The sequence below is a fragment of the Lates calcarifer genome, linkage group LG4 (assembly GCF_001640805.2).
Source record: "Lates calcarifer isolate ASB-BC8 linkage group LG4, TLL_Latcal_v3, whole genome shotgun sequence".
In the NCBI taxonomy this organism is placed as follows: Eukaryota; Metazoa; Chordata; class Actinopteri; family Centropomidae; genus Lates; species Lates calcarifer.
This window is the reverse complement of record NC_066836.1, coordinates 7,246,260-7,267,950: the sequence shown is the minus strand read 5'-3', so window position 1 is coordinate 7,267,950 and position 21,691 is coordinate 7,246,260. Positions and strand designations below refer to the sequence as shown.

General features: G+C 40.8%; 1 protein-coding gene across 14 annotated transcripts in view; it reads right to left on the bottom strand.

The window, feature by feature from the left end:
- LOC108884197 (receptor-type tyrosine-protein phosphatase F) overlaps positions 1 to 21,691 on the bottom strand; it is a 159,076-nt gene that overhangs the window by 80,968 nt on the left and 56,417 nt on the right. For all 14 annotated transcript variants that reach the window (XM_051069903.1, XM_018677922.2, XM_051069909.1 and 11 more), the window contains 2 exons: positions 12,463 to 12,608; positions 11,340 to 11,481 (listed from right to left, as the gene is read on the bottom strand). In XM_051069903.1, the coding sequence (XP_050925860.1) occupies positions 11,340 to 11,481; positions 12,463 to 12,608 (288 nt within the window). The remainder of the gene's footprint in view (positions 1 to 11,339; positions 11,482 to 12,462; positions 12,609 to 21,691) is intronic.

Sequence of the window (21,691 nt, the reverse complement as noted above, 5' to 3'; positions counted from 1 at the left end):
AAATTAATCATTGGCAGAGCTTTATTGTGACATGTTTAGTGTAATTACAGCAGATAGGGATGGCTTTTATGAGTTCTGAGAAAGGCAGTGGATGTAGTGGAATGTGGCAGGTTCTGTTAATTAAATCCTCACTGACTGGGCTCCTGTGACAGCCTTTACTTATTCTCTCAGTCAGAGATAATGAATAATACACAGAGTCTGTGAGTCAATGTCGACAGCTTCAACTTTGATTATGTAGGGGTTTGCAGAAGTGATGGGTGTTTAAAATGATCACATTGTGGAATGACCTGCTAACTGCTGTTGCTGGTCAATAGTCACAAAGACGCAAAAGAAACATGTCCTTTTACCAAAAATTGTTCAATGGTTGGAACAAATCGGTAAAGTGGGACCTACAAATTATAATGCTTACAGGAAAAACAAATCTACTTCTGATTCTACTACCTGTGACTGACCATTTTGTGGCCATTTTTTGTAGTTGGTTCAATCACCATCTTGGTTCTAACTTCGCCACAATTTCATCAGAAAAGGACAGAGGTCTGCTTTTCCCAAAGGCCACATCCAATAAATCAGTGATCATGAAAGTTTTGTTTGAAAGTATTGTTTTATCTGCCAAATAATAAAAGAACAAGTAAATGCTCCTGCTTGGTGTGAACATGCCCTGACACTATAAGTGTGAAGCAGGGCAGACCTGAGTTTGAACATGCTTGCTCAGTCACCCTTCCCTTGCAAAACAGGTTAAAAAATATTGACGCATATGTAATGCATGCAAAATCAACAGTGCCTTTAACAGCTGTAAGCAGACCGATCAACTACAACCTTGAAAAACAAAGCTTAGCAGCTTTAGAGAAAATGGGACTATGCCTCTTAAACATGAGAAAAATGTCAAGCTTAAGGCCAAGTTATAAGGCTGATAGTAAGTCAAGCCATTCTCACCTACTTTCTATGGCCCAGTGGGTAAGCCAAGAGAGCTTGGTGTGTAAATGTGTGAGGAAAAGGGGTCAGGGTGAAAGGACTCCCATTAGCCAGCTCATTGCGTGTAGGTATTAGAACCCCCCCCGACATGCAGCGGGCCCATCCATCCATAACCAGTCAGGGCCTGGGGAGCTGTTGACTCATTGGCCTGTAGAGCTATAAGGTGGACCTCGCTCTTTACCTCTAGGGCAACAAGCCCGGAGCATTATTATTAACAAATTAACATTAAGAAACATGTCAGCTGTTTTTTAATGTATAATACAAGAAGACCCCTTTAACATGAGAGACGATGCATCACAAGGGGTTTATCCTCTCATTAAATTTGAAGTAAATTAATACTAGCATAGCAATAAATAGTTATAATGTCACATTTTTTATGAGACTGCATCAGTGATGTGTTACCATGGTCATTTTGGAGGTGACGTGTTGTACTAAATAAAAAAAGGCTGGGAAAAAGATGAGAAACATTATTAAATATGAATGTGCGTCAACACAACAACTGTGGCCTAAAAATGACAAAAGATATAAATCAATCTGCACAGCTTTTATATTAGATTGGTAATTGTTTTCCATTGTACTGGGATTTCTGTTTTTCTCATGAGTGTTGTCTAATCTGTGGTTACGTATGACTCAGAAGAACAGAGACAGACACAGGCAGTGTTTGCTGTTACTGACATCAAAGCATGTGTATGAAGTCATCTATAGTAATCCACACAATACACACAGTGTGCAATTATGAACCAGGACTAATAAAATAAAGAATCTGTCAAATATCTCTGAAATCAAAAGCAATTTTGCTTTGAGGTCTACACAATGTCCATAATCCACATGTAGCTCATAGTATACAGCAATGTGAGATTTCTTGTACTAAGGTCTGTAAATATGTCTTCTGCTTTTATCAACTGTTTAGTCATTTAGCCAGTGCAATTCAGATTTACAATTTATATTTCATGGGTTTCCTCTGCCAAACAAACCTCTTTATTAACAACTGCACAGAAAGGTTTAACCTTAACTGAGGATAAAACACTTTTAACTAAAGTAAAAAAGAACAGAATGAAGCAATGAACAAATTGATTTGATACAAAATTACTTTCTGTCTGCGGGGTTCAGAGCGCTCAGGTGTAAGTAAGCATTTGACTTGCATTTGACCCTTCAAACATCAATTTGATTCAGGAGCACATTTGTGAGTGACAGCTTCCATCGCGGGCTGTGTTTATATTCACTGAGGCTGCTTAAATTTCTGGAAAAATGTTATTGGATCTTTCTATTCAGATGCCTGACTCACTCTCCCCGATGGCCTTTTGTCTGGTTTAGAGTGAAACATGACACTTCAATAAAAACTTTGTAAAAGCATTCTCACTTAAGATCATCAGGAGTGAGGGTGTATAAATGTAGGGACTAACAAAAATGTAATTAATCCCTGGCAAAAATGCAAAAAGGATGACCTTTTACTTCACTTACCCCTCTAATGGAGGAAGCAATGTGTCAGCCTGAGTGCACGCATGGTGAAACACTATTGATGATCGCATCGGACATGCTCTCACAAACAAGTCTTCAGTAAAATCTGTAATTGAATAATGAAAGCCTGTTGCGGCTGTTTGTGGCAGATATTTAATAGCACATGTCAATTCACGGACATCCCCTTCGGTTCCTGACAATGCGCAGATATTAACAGATGCACATGTCTTGTCACATCTCCAATATCTCCTGAAACCCAGAGACAAGGTTCAGATGAGGAATTCAATATGTCCTGACCATTGACAGTGGCCATAACTTCAAGTTTAAAACAGTGACAGGCCACAGCTCTGCTTCAAATAACTCCATGACAGCAGCCAGAAACAACAATAGTTAACTGTACAAGTCTATGTAGTACAGAATGTGGACATGTCAACAGGAACACCCATGCAATACTGTGCAATCCAGTACAGTAACTCTGCAATAAGTACCACCACTGGGAAGCTAATACTGTTAAAGAAAAGGTGATCATTTTTATGGCTATTGTTTGTGGTGTTATATTGGGTACATACACGACATATTACGAAATGTTCCTGTTTTTCCCCACTGTGATCTCTGAACAAAGGCAGTATTCACTGCAGGGCTGTTACTCCGCAGGTGTATGAGGTAGGCGGATGCACACAAGAGACAACAAAGATAACTTTAATTGGGCATGACTGGTTTAAGTCTACCAAGAGGAATGGGTGTAATGCTTTAGAGTTAATATCAGCATCATCAATGAATCACATGATAGCCAGAGGAATTTCGTCTACATTCATCTCCATTTTCTTGCTCTAGCTTTGTGTACTTGGGAGTCTGAGCAAATGCGGACAGCTCTAACGAATTAAAGCACTCTTTGAAAATCACTAGCCCACTCAAGATCGGATAAATATGTCCCAGCATTAGCTTTCCCTAACACACAGGATGTTTAATTTTGTGGCTGAAAATATCGGATAAATTGGAGAAATGTAAATCCACTGTTGAGTCATTAGGACAGTCTGTAGATGTGTTTTAAGGGTTTTAGTTCATGCAATCAACAATTTTCAAAAGTTTAAAAAGTGGTGGGAAGTAGCAAAAAGCTGTAATGATCAAGTGACTTTTAAAGAACCGGTCTAATTCACCACCTGTGCTTGGAAAAACAATAAATACGACTAAATACATTTTGCAGCAGAACCCACACAATTAAACACCTGGCTCTCTTGGTTCTCCTACATTCTGTCAACCACTTTTCTTTTGCTGTTTTTTTATTCATTGACCTCTCTCCCTTTCTCTCTCTCTCGCTCTCTGACTCTCTATCCCCCGAGGCCATAGACATGATCAGCACTGACGGCGCAGACATACCAGACATCGCAGTCTTTACAGATACAGCTTGCCAAAAGCATGGAGCAATTGATGGACAAGTACAGATGATAAAATGTTGCCTCAAAGGAAGAATGACTCCGTCCAGATGTCTTACATATAATGTGAAAAATGTAATCCAGTGTCAAATCCCATGAGGCAGAACAAGTAACCAAGGTCAGTTTGGCTGGCAACTGAGAATTTGAAGTTAGTTATCAATTGTAGCACATCCATGCTAAATTAATTATCCTAACACTGAAGATAACAACCTTAAGAGGGCTATTCAAAAACCATGTAAGACCAATGCCACTTGTGAAAATGTTTGTGCAAGGATGCAGAGACGGGGTTTCTGGGTCACCATAGCAGATGCTTGTATAGGCTGTAACTTGGACACCCCTGAAATCTAGACTAACCCTCTTTATCACTGTGAACTGAACAAATGATGGCTGAGAGGTAAGAATGTGTGGTGGCACAAACAAAGGAACTTTTTAATATTATAATAAATTTTCTTCTTTTTCTTATTACTATTTATATTAAGCTTATTTTCTGGCTCTGGCTTTTATTATGTTTTTCAGGGTGATTTACCAGGAAAACAGGTTTCTGTTTGTGTTTCTTCTTAATTTCCTGTGCATTCTGTCAGAAAGGAAGTGAAATAAACATGATGTAACCCTGACCTGACTTAAAAAGCTATTTGTCCTCCTTATATCGTCTAAGTCCTTGGAAGTAAGGATGTGAGGATGCAGATTGGGTGGCCAGCCGAGTGATTTCACCCTGCCATGTTGTGTGAGTCCTTGAGAGAAGCATGCAAAGACAGATGCAGTTTGTATCTGTCAGCCTGGATATGATCTACGATGCTGGGCCTCCAGCCAGCAGATGGTGGGAGAAATTAAATCTGTGACACAGACCGTCACAATGGAGCTCAGAAATACAGTATGGAGAGGGGTGCACCTGTAGATCGGTGTGTGAGAGTGTGTGCATGAGGAAGCATGTCCCTGAATGGTGTTTGTTCCTCTGTATTCCTATTGCATGTTTTGACAAATAACAGCCCTGCCTAAAATGGAAGCCAAACCTGTTCAACCAAAACTTAACACAAACCTTCACACCCTAGACAGGTCTTTCGTCAGCAACCTACACAGTGTTTAATGTTAAACATGTACTGACCACTCAACCTGTTCAACAGCATGAGAGAACAACTATTAAAATGACAGCATGAGCATTACAGAAACCCACCAGCATTCAAAGGGAGAATCAGAGAGAGTGAAAAAGTAATGTGGGGGAATAGCAGTTATACAACAGACCTTATTTTGGTCATTGTGGATGATTTGAATAGCGCAAAGGAAAGGAGAGAATTAAGTTGTCGGAGGAGCAGGGCTGGGTATTAAATCATTCCGATATAGCTTCTGTATGTATTTATCTTGCCTGGGAAGAGGAGCAATGAGATTTCTGTGCTGTTTATCCAGTCAGGTTTGTTGTCCGCACTTGCCTGGCTCCTGAGATATTTATTACTGGCATTGTGTCGCACTCATTTTCTGCCTCTGCACCAGGGACTATAATGCATGCCAGACAAATAAAGGCCTTTTCTAACCAGCGAGGCAGTAATTTGTTTACTGCAACCAAACACAGGACCACTACTGTACATACAGTCAACACTGTAAAGCTGAGACTCTGTATGGAAATTCCATCATGAAAATTTTCAAACTGTGTCCAGAAACTGATGGGTTTTCAACACTGCTGTATAATTATGGCCCTGATTCCCATCTTAAAATTAGAGAGGCATATAATGGAGTCATGTGGCAGATCTCTATTAATATTTCAAGGAGCTATATCACTCCAAAGCTTGATTCAATTCAATTCAATTCAATTTTATTTATACAGCGCCATATCACAACAAAAGTCATCTCAAGGCACTTTTCATATAGAGCAGGTCTACCGTACTCTTTAAAATAGGTATTTACAGAGAGAGACCCAACAAATCCCACCATGAGCAAGCACTAGGCGACAGTGGCAAGGAAAAACTTCCTTTTAAGAGGCAGAAACCTCCTCTTTGAATTCTTGCATATTCCTCACTTGACCTTTCCAAAAATTACATTTTTTCATCAACATTACATGCTCAAAAAAAGAGATGCCAGGGAACTTCAAAAAAAGGTGTGCAGCTGGTCTGAGGGAGAGGCTTTCTAATTCACACTCTGACAGCGAAGGATTCCTGTAATGATGGGGCTTTTGATCTGGTACCATTAGATAACATTCCTCCCTTCCAGAGACAGGTCCGCTGTCTCTCAAAGGACAAGAGAATGTTCTCCAGCACAGCAGAAAAGTCACAGAGTATAGCTGGTTTCTGCCCATATTTGAGGAATCTTCTTGAGTCCCAGGGAGCTCCGCAGCTATCAGTTTGACATTTTTATTCTGGAGGAATTTTGCTGAACCTATTACCAGAGAAACTTCGGTACAGTGTGTGAGTGTAAGCAGATAAGGATTAAGATTTTCATTTTCCTATGGCTTGATAAGATATTTGATTTTAATAGATGACTACAACCACTTTGACTGGAGTTAAGACCTTCGGCTTTCAATACTTGTATTCATGCTTTGAAAATATAAAAGCAATGCAGACCAAACAGTATTGTGAGCCATTTCGTTCTCATGCCATATAAGGAAATAAAAGTAATCAAATGTTTGTGTTGAATACCCTCGCTTAACTTGAAAAATATGACTTGTCATTTCTAAGTTACAAATCACAATCTCTGTAGACCTTTCCCAGAACTTGTCAATGCTGCAATTCCCTGGTTGCTGATAGAGGCCAATTAAAACCATAAGAATTTTGTTTGAAGGAATTTCATTAGAATTTGGCACTGGTTCTGGTGAAAACTTGTCAGCTTCAATAGCGAAAACAATCACTCTATTCATTGCACCACAGAGCGTCATCAGTTTTATCATCACCATTAGTGTCATGACATGGTTTTGACACCACCTTAGTCATTTCTTGATCTGAGTCATTGCATTTTACATTTTACATGCTCATCAAATGTTAACAGCGATGAAAATATGAAATATTGCCTTGACACGCAGAAGTGGCAGCGCACTGCTTTTAAGACTGATGTTGTGAGCCAAGATGTCTTTTCTGGCCAGCAGTAGTTTATTTCATACATCACCGAGACAAGCACCATTTACCTGGACATTTACTGAGGCAGTTCAATTCAAGAGGGGCTCTCAAGGTCAGAACATTGGCATCGTTACCCAAGTAATGAGTCATTGTTCCCTCTGGTCATCTCTCTATACTACCCTACAACGTCATAGGACCACCACACTGTCCACTATGTTTAATACAGGGAGAGACACAGAGACAGAACAGAGTGAGGGGTAGATACACAGACATAAAACTTATGGAGACAAGAAGGCAGAAACAGAAATAAAAGAGAGGGGAAGAGAAATGGGCATGAAAGACTGACGGCAACAATATTTCTCCATCACACCTCCCCCTCTGGTCTCAGCATTGTCTGCATCATTATTTAACCATACAGGTCGGACCTGCACACAGCTGACTGACTCTCTCTCCCTTACACAGACACACAGTTGAGGCAGGATTGTACATTTAAAGAGTAATTTTGCCTGTAGACCATTATTCAAAACAGAACAGTGAGAAAAAGATGATTATAGCCACGGGTCTTCAGATATTGACTTATGACAGAATGACGATAAAACAATAAACGATAACAGCTTTTCATTCTACTATTCTGTGTATTTGTATGCGTGTGTGTGTGTGTGTGTCATGGCTGAGCTGACTTTGGGCCTGTATGTAAGTCTCAGTGGAGTGACCTCTCGGGTGGGGGCGTGAGAACCGACACGAACAAAGAGCGGGGCTGTTACAGCGTGACAGAATTACAGAGTGACTTCGAGACTCATGACTGCAAAAGTGCTAAAGCCCAACTTGGCTGGTGTGAAAACATGCCTTCGCAACTCCCTGCAGGTGAGTGGCAGGCTTAACTATACAGTGACAGCCTCAACTCCAATCATCAGCTCAGGTTAAGTAAGAGGGAGAGAGAGAGGGACCATTTGTCAGCAACACACATAACATCCTCTGTGGAAATCCAAGAATAGGTCCAGTATGACAAGTATATTAATTTATATACAACCTTAATTTGACATTCATCTTAGTCATTATTTGACAGCTACATTGACTGAGAAAGTTTGCATTAATTGCCAGCGAAGTAAACTTGCATGATTGCATGAATCACTATGACACAGCACGTGTTCTATGCAAAAAGAAATCTCTTGAAGGGATTTCTTGCAGTGGTGTTACATAAGAGGTTGGCAATACTAGCAAAAAATTAAGTAGACACATTGAATTAGGCTAAAAATCGCAAGCAAGTGAACCAGACACTATGATGCACTTCTGAAACTTGCCATTTTCCTTTATTCACTACAGCCTTCCCTTGAGCACAATGAAAGCACGTGTAAAGCTGCACTGGTGTGACTGTCATAATCCATATTTTGCAGGATTGGCATAACAAAATAAAGAGCCACTTTATGAAATAATCATAATTAATGCTCGACCTTCCTTTGCTCTGCTAAAACCTATAATCCAGATCGACTTAGTGCTATAATGACTTCACCATTCTTACTGCCTCTGTGGATGGGGGGTAGCTCAATGTATTATGACAACTTCATGTGGATGCAAAGTCACATGTACTTTAAGTCATGTGGATGGAGGGCTTTTCTTTTGGAATGAAAGACAGGAAGTTTTTGCTCAAGAAGTAATTTATTCAACCTTTATTTATTCAGGGAAGGCTGACTGTGACGTGGCATGTTTTTCAGTAACCTTTGGCTTTATTTTTCTTTACACATTCACATCTGGAGAGCTAACTGAATGCGGTTTTCTTAGTCAATTTCTCCATATTTTATAATTTGGTCCAAGATTCAAAATGGTGACATTCTGACATGACACCGACTTCCCAAACCTTCAGGCTACCACCAGCCCATTAAGAGGGATGATCATTAGTCTCCATCTGTTTGGTGCTGCTCCAGTGTTTTCTTGTGTAGCACTGCTGATATGAACTTGATGTATCGCTAGGCTACAAACAATAGCCTAAAAATAGAGCCCAACTGATGGCAATGCTCCGTGAGGGTGTGGGGGTGTGTGTGTGTTTGTACTATGTGTCAGTGAATACACATGAATATGCGTATGGTTATACATTTGTGTGCGCGCGTGCATGTATGAACACGCTCTAAGTTGTCCAGCACATCCTCAGGGCTCCGGATGAGCAGATTCAAGGAGTTATTTTGATTAAATATGATATGTGGTGCTGTTCTTTACCAGCCTCTGCAGTTGCATTAATACACAAGTCTTCCTCTAATAAAAAAGAAGAACACTGAGAGAATAACTGAGGGGTTATCACCAATTTTGCATAAGAGTATATTTCTCAACTTTTTAAATTTGATGTATGCTAATGAACTCAGAAGTATACACAATGACTATCAACTAGACTGCATCAAAAATACTGTGAACTGTATATAGAACTAATGAATATTTACAACAATTACATTTATTCACATTTACATTTAAATATTTATGAAGGTATTTTTGAATAATAATGGCCACAGAAGACTCAAAAACTAATACTAAATCACACCATATAACATATGAGGTTATCATTATCAGTTTTGGAAAACTGCTACACAAAACAATCTGGCATCATTCTACTGAGTCCTGGTTCAGAAATAAATATCTGTCTCTCTTTGCCTTGCCAAAGGTTCAACAAAGACTTCAACTTCACCAGCCACTCATTTACTTTGGCTGTCTGCCATTTCACTCTGAGCAGGTAGTGTACAACTGGCTTGCTTGGGCTTGTAGGCTGAGAGCAGCTGTCCACAGTTTTTTTTTATGAACCTATATTGTTTTGGTCTGTCAGACCAAAACAATGAGCTTAAAGTGGCTCGCCTCTGTAGAGTGTGTAGAGGTGCAGACTCAGGTGATAATCATCATAGTGAATGCTGCTTACTACAGCTTTAAATGGGTGTATAGAATGAAAAAGAAACAGTAAGCATTATGAAAATGTAATTTTTCATTTCATTGTGGATTTAAGGATTTTATAATATCTATACCTATATCTATAATACATATATCTGTGCAGTAGTAAAACACTGTAAATAAAAGTGTCCATCATATGGCATGTGTCTGTATGGTACTTGACTCTGGGGTTAGGAGTTACAAAACTAAGTACAGGATCAGAGAGAGACGACAACTCCATGCAAAGCACGTCTGCTGGTGAGAACAGTTGCTCACTATTGTCCCTCTATTCCACTTGCTGAGGAAATCTGAACTTCGTGTCCCATTTTGCCCCCCCCCCCCCCCCCCCCCCAACACTAACACTGTGATTAATCTCATCTCATTCGTGTGCACTACATGTCACCTTAGTGCTGTTTGTTTGTGCAGGCAACAGCATTCCTCACGATACAGTGCAAAGGAGGGGTAGAGAGAAAACCTTTCTTTGCGCAGGAGAAAAGTCCCTTCGGGAAGATTACGCAAGCCCAGCCGATGATATCATCAAATCAGCGTGGACAGAGAAAAAAGGAAGGGTGGGCGTAAGAAAGATGGGATTCAAACAGGGGATGGAAAGGCTGTATTTGAATGAGAGGGGATCTGCTTTAATGCCAGTGTAATGGCTATGGACAGCATTAATCCTCCCGCTGGCTAGTTTTGGAGCTTTCTTCCTGAGAGTTTCTAATGAAATCAACTCCTGTGGTGACTAGCACCAACATGACAAAATTATAGTCAATTAAAGAATAAATTCATGCTCACAACTCAGTGATATGGAGGGCTGAGCAGGGAGAGGTGCAGAACCTCTGTCCACATAAATCACATACATTAATTCTAAGGAGCAGAAGGAGGATGGAGGTCCATGGAGGTCAAACTAGCCTGCAGGCATGGAGGGTAGCCCTATGTGTGGAAAACACTTTAAAACTGTTTATATGTCCATATGGAGCATTTTTCTTAAGGTTCTCTGGATAGGCCATTAATCAATGACATATTTCTTTAAGTCATATATTTTAGCCATCAGTCATTTCTCTAAATGGATTTTGATGCCACAATTGATCACATTTTAATTGATTATGGCACTGATTTGTTGTGGTAGCGGATTCAGACAAAGCTAAGGGGCTCACTGAGTAAGGGAGTAGAATTATAGCCAATAAACGGCATATATTTCTCACAGTATAACTAGATTCCAGGTCATACTTTTGCTGAATTGCTGAACTGTATACAATCTTATCTAAAAATGCATTCTATGCACCTAGTGAAGTTTACATTAAGATATAGCTGCTCCTCTGTGACACTGCCAATACCAGAAATCCTCAGAGTGAGCAAATGTTTATGTTTGCATAATTAAGGCAAACACAAAAAAACACAAAATACTGGAATGAAAGTTTCAAAGCATCACATATCAGCAGCAGCAGAACAAAGAGGAAGGGGTTAAAGAAAAGAGTGAGACTGAAAGCAAGATGAAGAGGGAAACCGAGCGAAAAAAAAAGAAGACTTATCTTACCTTCAAGCACTGTAAGCTTGGCACTGGTGTTGATCTCGCCAGCACTGTTGGTGGCTGTGCACTCGTAAATGGCTTCATCTCTGTGTGTGCGCAGTGGCTGGATCCGCAGTACGGAGCCCGAGCCGTCATCAAACTCAATCACCTGGGAGAACCAGAGAAAAGCAAAAGAGCAGGAATGTTATTTTTGGGGCCCTCTTTTTTCCGAGGATATCACTGTATTGCAACATATAAATAACATCCGTTCCTACTCCCTGATTATGGTTTTCTTAATTTTTGTGTTTCTGATCTGAGAGAAAATTGAACATGGGCCAATTTTGCAGCTTTACCACTCTCTCAAAAGCCTATTTTATGTCCTGCTGCACAAATTAATTTTTCAGAAGTAGAATATAAGTTTGTTGTTCTCATTAAAAGTGGCTAATAAAGTAATTTTTCCAAAATTCCCTCTTAAACACAAATGAGAATCAATCATAATGTTTAGAGTGAATGATAATGTGAAATCAAATCCAAAGACACTGAGACACAGCAGAACTACAACAAGGATCATACCAAGAAATAGCAGTTGGGAGCATAAACCAATATTCCCCCCAGCTACCATGGTAACATTATGTTAGAGAGGAAACACTGGTCAAAAACAGTGTGAGTTCCCACCTAAGGCTCTTCCTTCTGTTCTTATGGGTTCAAAAGAGGGAGGGGAAATACATCAAGTAATACATCAAGGGGATGTATGGTCAGAGATGGTGGAGCTGAGGAAATGAAGGGAAGGATGAGGGTGTGAAAAGAGTGAAAGAGATAAAGCAGACTATATAAATCAAGACGGAAGGAGATTAAAGAGAAGGGAAGCCTGTCTGGTCTTGCTTGGAGAAGAGAAGAGTTGGTGTGATGCTCAATAACAGGGCAATTGATTGTGTGTGCTGTGAGCGAGTATACTTTGTGCAAATGCTGCGACTGTGTATGCATGTGTAGATGAATGCTCGGATGAGTCCTTAATGAGAGAGAGTTACAGAGGCCATCTGAAGCCCACGCCTGTTATGTTTTGTCACGTGGGTTGTGTTTGTGTCTGCCTGTATTTATGTGTGTACATGTGGGTGTGCAGGGGATCTGAAAGTCACGCATGAGTGCTCACCTCAAAGCGCTGGGAGCTGACTTTCTTGCCTTTCTTCATCCAGGTGATTCTAGGTTTGGGCTCCCCGGTGGCCTGGCACACAAACGACGCAACTCCGCCCGAGATGCCCGTCTGGTCCTCTGGGGACTTTACGAAACTTGGCAAGCCTGAGGAGGATGGAGCAAAGGGTGCAGAGGGAAATGGAGAGTGATAAAAAGAGGGAGGGAAAGAAGTCAGTGTAGGGAAAGAGGGAGAGAGGCAAGGGAGAAGGGGAGCAGAGAGGAGGGGGAGAGGTGAAGGTGATATTAGTACCTGTGCCAGTCACATCAGCATGTAAAACTTGGTTATCTCGGGTATCGCTTTCTCTGCACAAAAGCGACAATGAGAAAACCCACATAGGTATTGTTGTTTTCACACCTTCAGCCCAGTCAAGGGAGAAATATCCAGTTTTTGTGTACCTGCCTGCCACTGTATCATGGTGAATTTCTTACCTTTGCTTTGACAAACCATTTGAAACAGAGCGAGGTCTGTCACCAACAGACAATGAATTTGAACATGAGGGATTGTATTAAATCCAATAGTAAAAGAGAGATAATTGGATGAACTACTACTCTTCCCCTAAATGTCTGCAAGATGAAAAATCACAAGGAACAGCAAGATGCTTGTAAATGAGGAACTTTGGGAGTTACTTGGGTTATTTAGCATTCAAACAGCAATTTTAGGCTTATAGGGCATTGAGACTGGTTGGCATGTCTGAAAATCCAAACAAGGCCTGTGTTTTGATTCTGACATTTCTTTGTGACTTCCTAGATAATGTGTGTTTATAACAACACAGTGGACTACCTAGGAGAACACCTCTAACCGTGGCTCCCGTGTTTGCCTTCGGGGTGTTTTTACCCAGCACCACACCCTACGTTATTGTTCGAAGGACAATGGAGTTAGTGTTTCAGCGACAGCCATCTAAGTTCATCAGTCATGATGCTACAATGAGCACACCTTTGCGCCGTGCTTTGGCTGCCATGCCTTATGCTTTATATGCAGCCTCAGATGTGTATAATACAAGTCTGGCTTCGACAACATAACTTGCTGTCCTTATTACCAGCTGTGTCAGCTTGTGTTTCATCTCCAGAGTCATTAAAGAGGAAGGTGGGGAACACCTAAAACACATTGATGACGTACAGACTCCCCCGTGGAGACATGCACAAACGGGTGAATCATTATGCTGTGTACACAGAGGAGTCGCCAGCCTTCCCTCACTGAGCACACGCTGGGGAAAATTCAGTAATGGCTGCCACCATTCTTCTCTTTTTTATGTGTTCCAATATAACATCACTGGGAGGAGGGGGGAGTGTGGGGGTCAATATCTAGTTAGCATAACATTGTACCAGGTTCTGATATGGATGAGACCTTTCCTGAGCACATTCTCCAGGTCTACCTGTTATATCATAACCTCTGCCCTCACTTGGCTATAGAAAGAGAGGAGGTGTTGAATGTCCTTGCTCTAGGACTTCACTGTGGAGGAACTTTCTTCAGTATACAATAAAAGGGGCACTGAAAGGATGCAGGCAGTGAGGTGTGTGTGTGCATACATAACACTTAGATGTAAGATGCTTATATGCGTTCAAACACAACTGGTTGGACAGACAGAGGCACCAACAGTGATATGTAACGGTTCATGAGCAGCAGAAAAACCCATGAAATAATGAAATTTCCTTCATATCTGTTTCCAAATTTGTACACCAACATAAATACACAGTGTAGCAAAACAATAAATGTTTTGGCAGTTGTCTTAATGCTTGCACAAAATTAATTGCAAACTCAAGTATCTGGCAAGGTTCGGGTGTCACAAGTGTTTTAAGAAGACAACACAGATAACAACAGGGATGCACAGAGAGATACCATCTCTTCACAGCTTTAAACAGTAAAATACAAGTGTCCATCTGATTTTATTTGTTTTTAATATAATCTGTTTTATTAGAGTAAGTCACTGTCAAATAATTGTCAAATTAGCAAAACAGATTAAAACCTAATGTGGTTCTTTAAAACCAATCACGATAAGCTAACAATGACAAACAAAAACACTATCAAATCCACAGTGTTTTACATAACACTCATAAGTTAAAGTGTACTGTAGTGCAGTGTAGTGTTTGAGTAGGCAGTTATTGGTGCTTGGCGATGCACAGTAGTCCAACACATCCATCCATCCATCTGTGACCTGTGACCCCTTCACAGTACCTAAACCCACCTGACATTTGAATGATATTTTCCTCCTGGTTCTCGTGGGGACAAGATTTAGACTGCAAAGCCGCAGTAATGAATCCTTTTATACTGAATCAGAATGTGACTGTGGCACACATGCAGGCAGGCAATGATTCAAGCCTGATAAGCTCTTAAGAGTGTGTGCCTGAGCATGCATCAGTGCGTGCAAGGGTGGTGAGTTAGAATCCTCAAGACCTGCTTATCACCAATTCTGACTTCCAAGAGTTTCTGCGAACATCTGTCCATAGCAGTTGCATTTAAGTTGATGTGAGGGCTTTTCACTGTGTCACTAAGAGAGAGGATCAGGCAGCATTAAACAGTTCTCGGCACATGCTTCAAATTAAAGGATGTCAGCTCATGTATTGCCACAAACATTTAAACGAGGACCACCAGAACCACTGGATGTTAGAAATCATGAGGATTTTTAGGGATAAGTGGAGGAAAAAGGGTAAACTGGCCTTCACTGAGCTTTTCCTGTATTAATCCTCTTAAACAAGCTTCGCTAGAATTTTGATAGTTGACCTATGACTCTAAGGCGAAACTATGGCAAAGCTGTCCATTGTTAATCCAGAACTCGCCGAGCATTCAGTCACAAATTCTCAAAAAGGTCTGTGGTGACCCCAAACCCCTGATTTATGAACAGGGTTAACAGTGCTCCTAACACCCTCCAACTCAAGGGCAGAGGCATTTATTTTTGGACTGAGACTCTGCAGAGCTCCTCCATCACTGTGCCACCACTGGTGGGTGAGGATATTGAACTGTTCGGTTTGTCAGTTCTTTTCTTAGAGAGACAAAATCCAGACTCGACCCTTTTTTCTCTGCCTGTGTCCCATTTTCCTGGCTGTCAGGCAGTTGTCACATGAAAACAATAGCAGGGACGAGGTGGAAAACACATAAGCCTACCTATGCAAATCCTTCTCTCTGCCAGTGACTGCAAGCTTTGAGCTGCACTCTTTCTAAGCTTTGATACATCACATTCAAAACTCCTATCTTGACACACAAAGCTTTAACGCATGCTCTCTTCTAGCTGGCAATGTGTAGAAAGTGCTGCCATCACTGTCAGCCTCCATACTGGCTGCAGGGTGCCAGGATTTCAGGGTTAAGATTATTGATTCCTGAATACCATATATTAATTACCATATTAATTTACCATATTAATTTATTCGCACTAACCAAATCAAGGCACTGCTCTCATCACAGCACGGTCATGTAAACAGCTAAACTGGGTTATCTTAGTCAAAATCAAAGCAGATAAACATGTCTGGATTACAAGTCAATCATTCAAACTACTGGTGTTAATTACCAAATTAATGCACCAAAAAGATCAAAAAGTCATCCGCATGCAAAACAGTGTGTTGTTGTACACAAACAACAGCATGGCTGGTAGTGGTGGAAAAAACAAAAAAACAAACACGCTTTTTGTTACTAGAGAAAAGAGGCTTTCATGTTACAATTAATGAATGGAATAAATTAATTAATCAAAGCAAAAAACAATACATACTGTTGAAAAAAAAAATCTTATTTTTGTGGGACTGCTTCCTGTCTGCCACACATCCCAACAGAACCTGATTATCAAACAAATCACAGAGTTATTAGGGAAATGAATGCAAACCCTTTTAATGCCTAATGTTTAAAAACTAGATACAAAGTGCTATGTTAATCTAGCTGTACTTATTAGTAGTAATTCATAGCATTTAGCATAAATGCTGCATACATGAAGCAGGTAGGCCCTGTTGATGTGAGATTTCAATTTGACCCAGAGGGCAGGCTATTGACAAATCTGCATAGATTCTGGTTTAGACAGCACTCAGGGAGCCTAAAGGCTGCTGATTGCTGTGTGTGTGGGGGATTAAACAGCTTCTCCCAGTTAACCTAATGCCTTCAGCAGTATCTACAGGGTTGAGGTCATTAGAGAGATGAAAAGAATTGGGAAGTGGGGCGGTGGGGGTTCCTCAACTCCAGCATTGCTACAGGTGTTCTATTCTTCACTAGACAGATCTCAGAGGATAGGTGATCAGGAACAATTGTCACTGGGCAGTAAACAGTGAGTGACTTTGTCAAGGTCAATGCAAGAAAATGGGCGAAAAAATAAACATATGAATATGGGTCATATTTTAGGGCAAGAACAGAGTTGAGCTTTTAATAGCCCTGATAAATTAAAAAGTTGTTATCTAAAATATATACATACACACATATATATAGTGTTTTGACCATTCGGATACACACAAAACACTGTATGCTATTTTTCCCGAGCAGCTATACAGTTTTTTTCCTTGTCATGGGCCTCAGAGCAAGGCTTGTAATAAATGCACAGACAGCAGGGAGAGTCATGCAAATGGCTCTTGTGTGGCTAACAATTAGTGTATTCCCAAGCCTGCCAGAGTGCCCAGTGAGAGCTACTCTGTAGTGTAGAGTATCAGGGATCGATACACATGCGGCAGAGAGAAAACCATTAATTCTTATTAATAATGGATTAGCAAGTTATCATTTTCATGAGGCAACACTTAGTGGGAATTTGTCTGATGGCATCAGCACGGGTTGTTTTAATGGAACACTTCCATTAAGGCCTTTTCAGGCCATTAGCAGGCAACTTGTTTGCAATTAATTCCATATAAAGCTGCCTCCCCTGCAAGTTATTTACCCCGGTAACGTCAGCTGCACTTCAGGCTGTTTGTTTAAACTAATAAACATCATGTTTGCTATCTGCACTTCTGTTTTACAGCTGAACACCAAGGAGCATTGTGTTATTTGTTTTCCAAATTACACATGTACATTGCACGTTATAATTCATGTGGAGGGACCCTAGGACTGAATAATATGAAGAAGGGTTTCCAATCTCCCCTTGGTTGACATATTTCAGGTCAATATTTATTATAATTATCCAGTTTTTAAATTCTAATTGAGATCACATTATACAGAGATATAAAGAACAATGCAATTAGTCCATTAGCTCCTCCACTTGTTCTTGCTGTGCAAATCACACCATATTTCTCTCCTCACTGTGAACTGGTTAAACGTAGCAGCCAACATGGACCTGTATGGCTGGAGATGCTTATTTCTGACCATGTTTGTTGGGATTTTTTTGTTGGATGGTCCTGTTTCTTATACTAACCTCTCCCACTCATTAACAGTCGCTTCACACTGCATGCACTTATGATGACATAGAAACCAAAGTAAGTTTTTCAAAAAAGGCTGTGTAAAAAAGGTTGTGAAGAAAAAAGAACAAGAGCAATGTGATTAGTCATCGCTGAGATACTGTACTTACAGCCTGGAATCACCAAATGGCGTATGAATAACACACCAGACACCTTTGCTTTCTGCAAGTCATTTCCAACCACGTAATTTCTCCTCTGACTAGCCCTGAACCCCTAACCCTAAGCAAAACTGTACTAAATGACACGGAAAAAGCTTAAAATGCACAGACGAGTGGCATGTGGCATGCTACTCACGCCATCCCATATCACGTAGGTATTTCAGGCAAAATGTCTAAACCTATAGAAGTGAAAAGGAAAAAGAAAAACATCAAACTTTCAATACCCCACAGACCACGAAGACGGGCTTTCTATCAGGCCTTCCAGCCTTGTGTGAATTATTCAAGACAGTGAAGAAGAACAAGAACTCTAAGTGCAATTACCCTTCACTCCTCTCTTCCCAGTGTGAGCAACATTAATGTAATGGCTTTCATCTTCTCAAGCCGATTATGAAAGAGGGAGGCATCTCTCAAGTCTGCACTGTCTCTCTCTCTTCTAGTCTGTCAGTCAATATATGACATTTGGGGTGGGGGAAGAAAAACACAACAGTGTGCTTTGTTGACCAATGCCTGGAGTGGGTGTTTAAAGCAACTGTTTAAAAAACATGTGAGGATAAATGCTTCATTGTGTACTTTTTGATGGTGAGGATGTGGGTGTTCCTGGTATCACACGATTGGGGGTCTGAGGTTTTATATTACCTGTGGTATTTAAACTGGCGCCCAAACCCAGATCTAGTCAAAGATGACTCACTACCTGCGGTTTCTTTCAACCCACCTCAGTCCTTAAGGGAAAGTTTTAACAGACATTAGATAAAGGCAGACACTGCATTATGTTTTCTTTGTTATACTTCTTTGGTTGTACTATTGTGTAAGGCAAACTATACAACTTAATGCTGTTTTTAAACTATGGTTATAAAATGAGGGCAAGCTGTAAATATGATTTACAGTTTCCTTTTCTCAATGCCAACACCCATAATTGCTTGCTAGTTGGAGATTCACCATATCATCAACAGAAAACAACTGATGTATAGTCTGAAATACAGTGTGGCCAATGCAAATGTGAAATGCAAAACCACTCCCTGTCGCCAGTGAACAAGCTGTATGAAGTATGTGGCCCTAACCTACAACACAAGCCTGCTAATGTGTCGGCTGAACTGCGCTGCTCATCTGCATAACCCTGGGGCTACATCACCTCCGATGTTCATTTACTTCACTTGATGAAATGTTCTCATTTGCACTATCATGAAACTAAGTGTTTTTCCATTTTGAAACTGTGAAGGACGACTGACTGCTGCATTTGAAGGCATATGTGGGTGGGTAACAGAGTGTCAACCTGGGGACTCTCGCATGCAAAAACAAAGTACGAAGAGGGAAAAGTACGTTTTGAATGCAGCCTGAATATGTAATAAAGTATATGGTGTGACACCTTTGTAATGTAAATCCAAACTGCACTGTAAGGGTGGTGTGGGAGTAAGAAAGAAGATTCAGGCAACTGATGGGAGGGGGGGCTTTGTTAATGGTGCTTGGTAAAGTCCAGTCCAGTCACCTTGGATCGGACCCTGACATTAATAGACCGGTGTGGGGAAAATGTTAAGTGTGTTAAGTGATCCCGGGAGGGGGGTGGGTTAGGGGCTCAGCTGCTGAGATGGCTCCCAGCTTCTTCAGAGATCCCATTTTGGGGTTAGCTCATCATCCATCACCGCATACCCCCTTGTGACCCCACTAACCTCATTAATTTGCCTCCCTTAGATTAGCCCTCCCTCAGAGACCACAAAGAACCCCTGCCATTGTTTTCATCTTCTCACCCACACGGCCTGGAAGTCTTAAGTAATTCAACTCGCCACTAGCCAAAATTGAGGGGGGAAATTAAAGTTACTGTAGGGACATGAAACAACAAAGAAACTGTGGCTTTACGGGCACCAACAGGCTCTTTGTTGCTTCCCTTATGATTTCGCATCATTGAAAAGTTCAGGTGACCATTTAGCCATGAAATACATCCCACTTGAGATCAGACTACGGTTTATTCTGCTCCATGTCCACAGGCTGTTTGAGCTGAGTTAAATGCCTTCAAATGTACCTTAGAGGATACTACAAAAGTAAACAATACTTGGGTGTGTGGTGATGTGCCTCTAAGCTACTCAATTATGTCCTGTTTAACAGAATATCTCCACTGTCAGCATAGTCTGATCAATGATCAGGATGTCAACATCTCTCAACACAAATTAAGTCCACATCAATTCTTCCAAATCTGTGTTAATACTGGATTATTCCATTTCATATAATCGAAAGATTAAGTGAGAATGTAATCAGTAATAAGTAATAACAGATAGTAAGGAATTTATGTGTCTTTTCCCAATAAGCCATCACTATGAACATTTAACAATTAAAACATCTTTCTCAATCTGCCCTTTTCTGGAAGGACACTGGCAGTTCTTGTTGTCCTGTGGCATTGCCGAATCCGGGACACAGCAGAGGGTTTGGGTGACTGCCTCTGGCCCTGCTACTGAGCTCCCTAATTAAACTATTAATCTCACATCATTAACCTCTGATGACCCTTTCCTCCCTCCATTCTGACATTGCTGCACTGGCTTATGAAAACAACTTCCCATCAAATCTCTCCAGCCTTTAAATTGCATTCCTCCAACACTATCTTGCAGATGTTTTTCTCACATGTAGTGCTTTTAGCACGGCTTTTCACTGAGCACATTTTCTATTGTTTAGCTTTCTCTCCTCCTCAGCCCCTTTCTCTCTCCCTCTCAGTGTTCCCGTCTGTATGATGTGTGTGGACCACAGCTGTGTGTTAACTGCATTACTCTCCAAGTGGCTCTCCAAGGTGGATATGGTTACTTTTAATTAAAAAAGAATCAATTTCTATCCCTGTCAGTTTTTGAACAGCATGACCATATGGACACTTAAAAATACAATCCAATTTCCAGCCACCCAGCCCCCCGTCTGGCCACCCCTTTCCCAACCACTTTGGCACTTCCATCACATCAATCTGGTGTAGTAGCTTTAGAAATTGCCAAATCAATCTACGGACCTTGTCTTATAGGTTTATGTAGTACATAGCAGTTTACGGGGACACTTTTGTTTTCAAATGTCTGGTAAGATATGCCATATTACCAGCTATTTGGGGATACTTCTCTCTACAGACATGTGCATTTAACATATCAGGCCCATGGGAAGCCTCTTATTGGTCTAACAATCGAACAATAAAGAAATACAATGGCTGAGAAATTGTCTATAGAACTAACAAACTACAATTAATCTATTGGTGGTACATAGGGGAACACAAGTAAGACACTAAAAGGTTGTCACATGAGACAATGGTTAGATAAAAAAGTCACTTTACACTTAAGGAGGCCTTGGTGGGCTTGTTGCACCTCACATGAAAAGCCACCCAAGATTATAACATGAGAGGCCCAAGAGGAGCCACATACATCAAAAGCTTATTAAAGCCAATGAAATAACTCACAATGACAGCACTACAAAAAGATAACCATTACATTTAAGTGCTGGGCATGTGTGACTTTGAGGCTGACCTTGTGGGCCAGTGGTCTATTGTGTACAAGGAGGCTGTATAGAGAGCTGGTTGATTAGGCTGTGCTCCCTAGGGATCGATGGGACGTCTGCGATCAGCACTCAGAGTAATCACACTGTATTGTGTGCCTACTCAATGACGATATAAGATGAATGATGTCACAGATCTATAATGCTGATAGTGCTGGTGGTGTACTTACT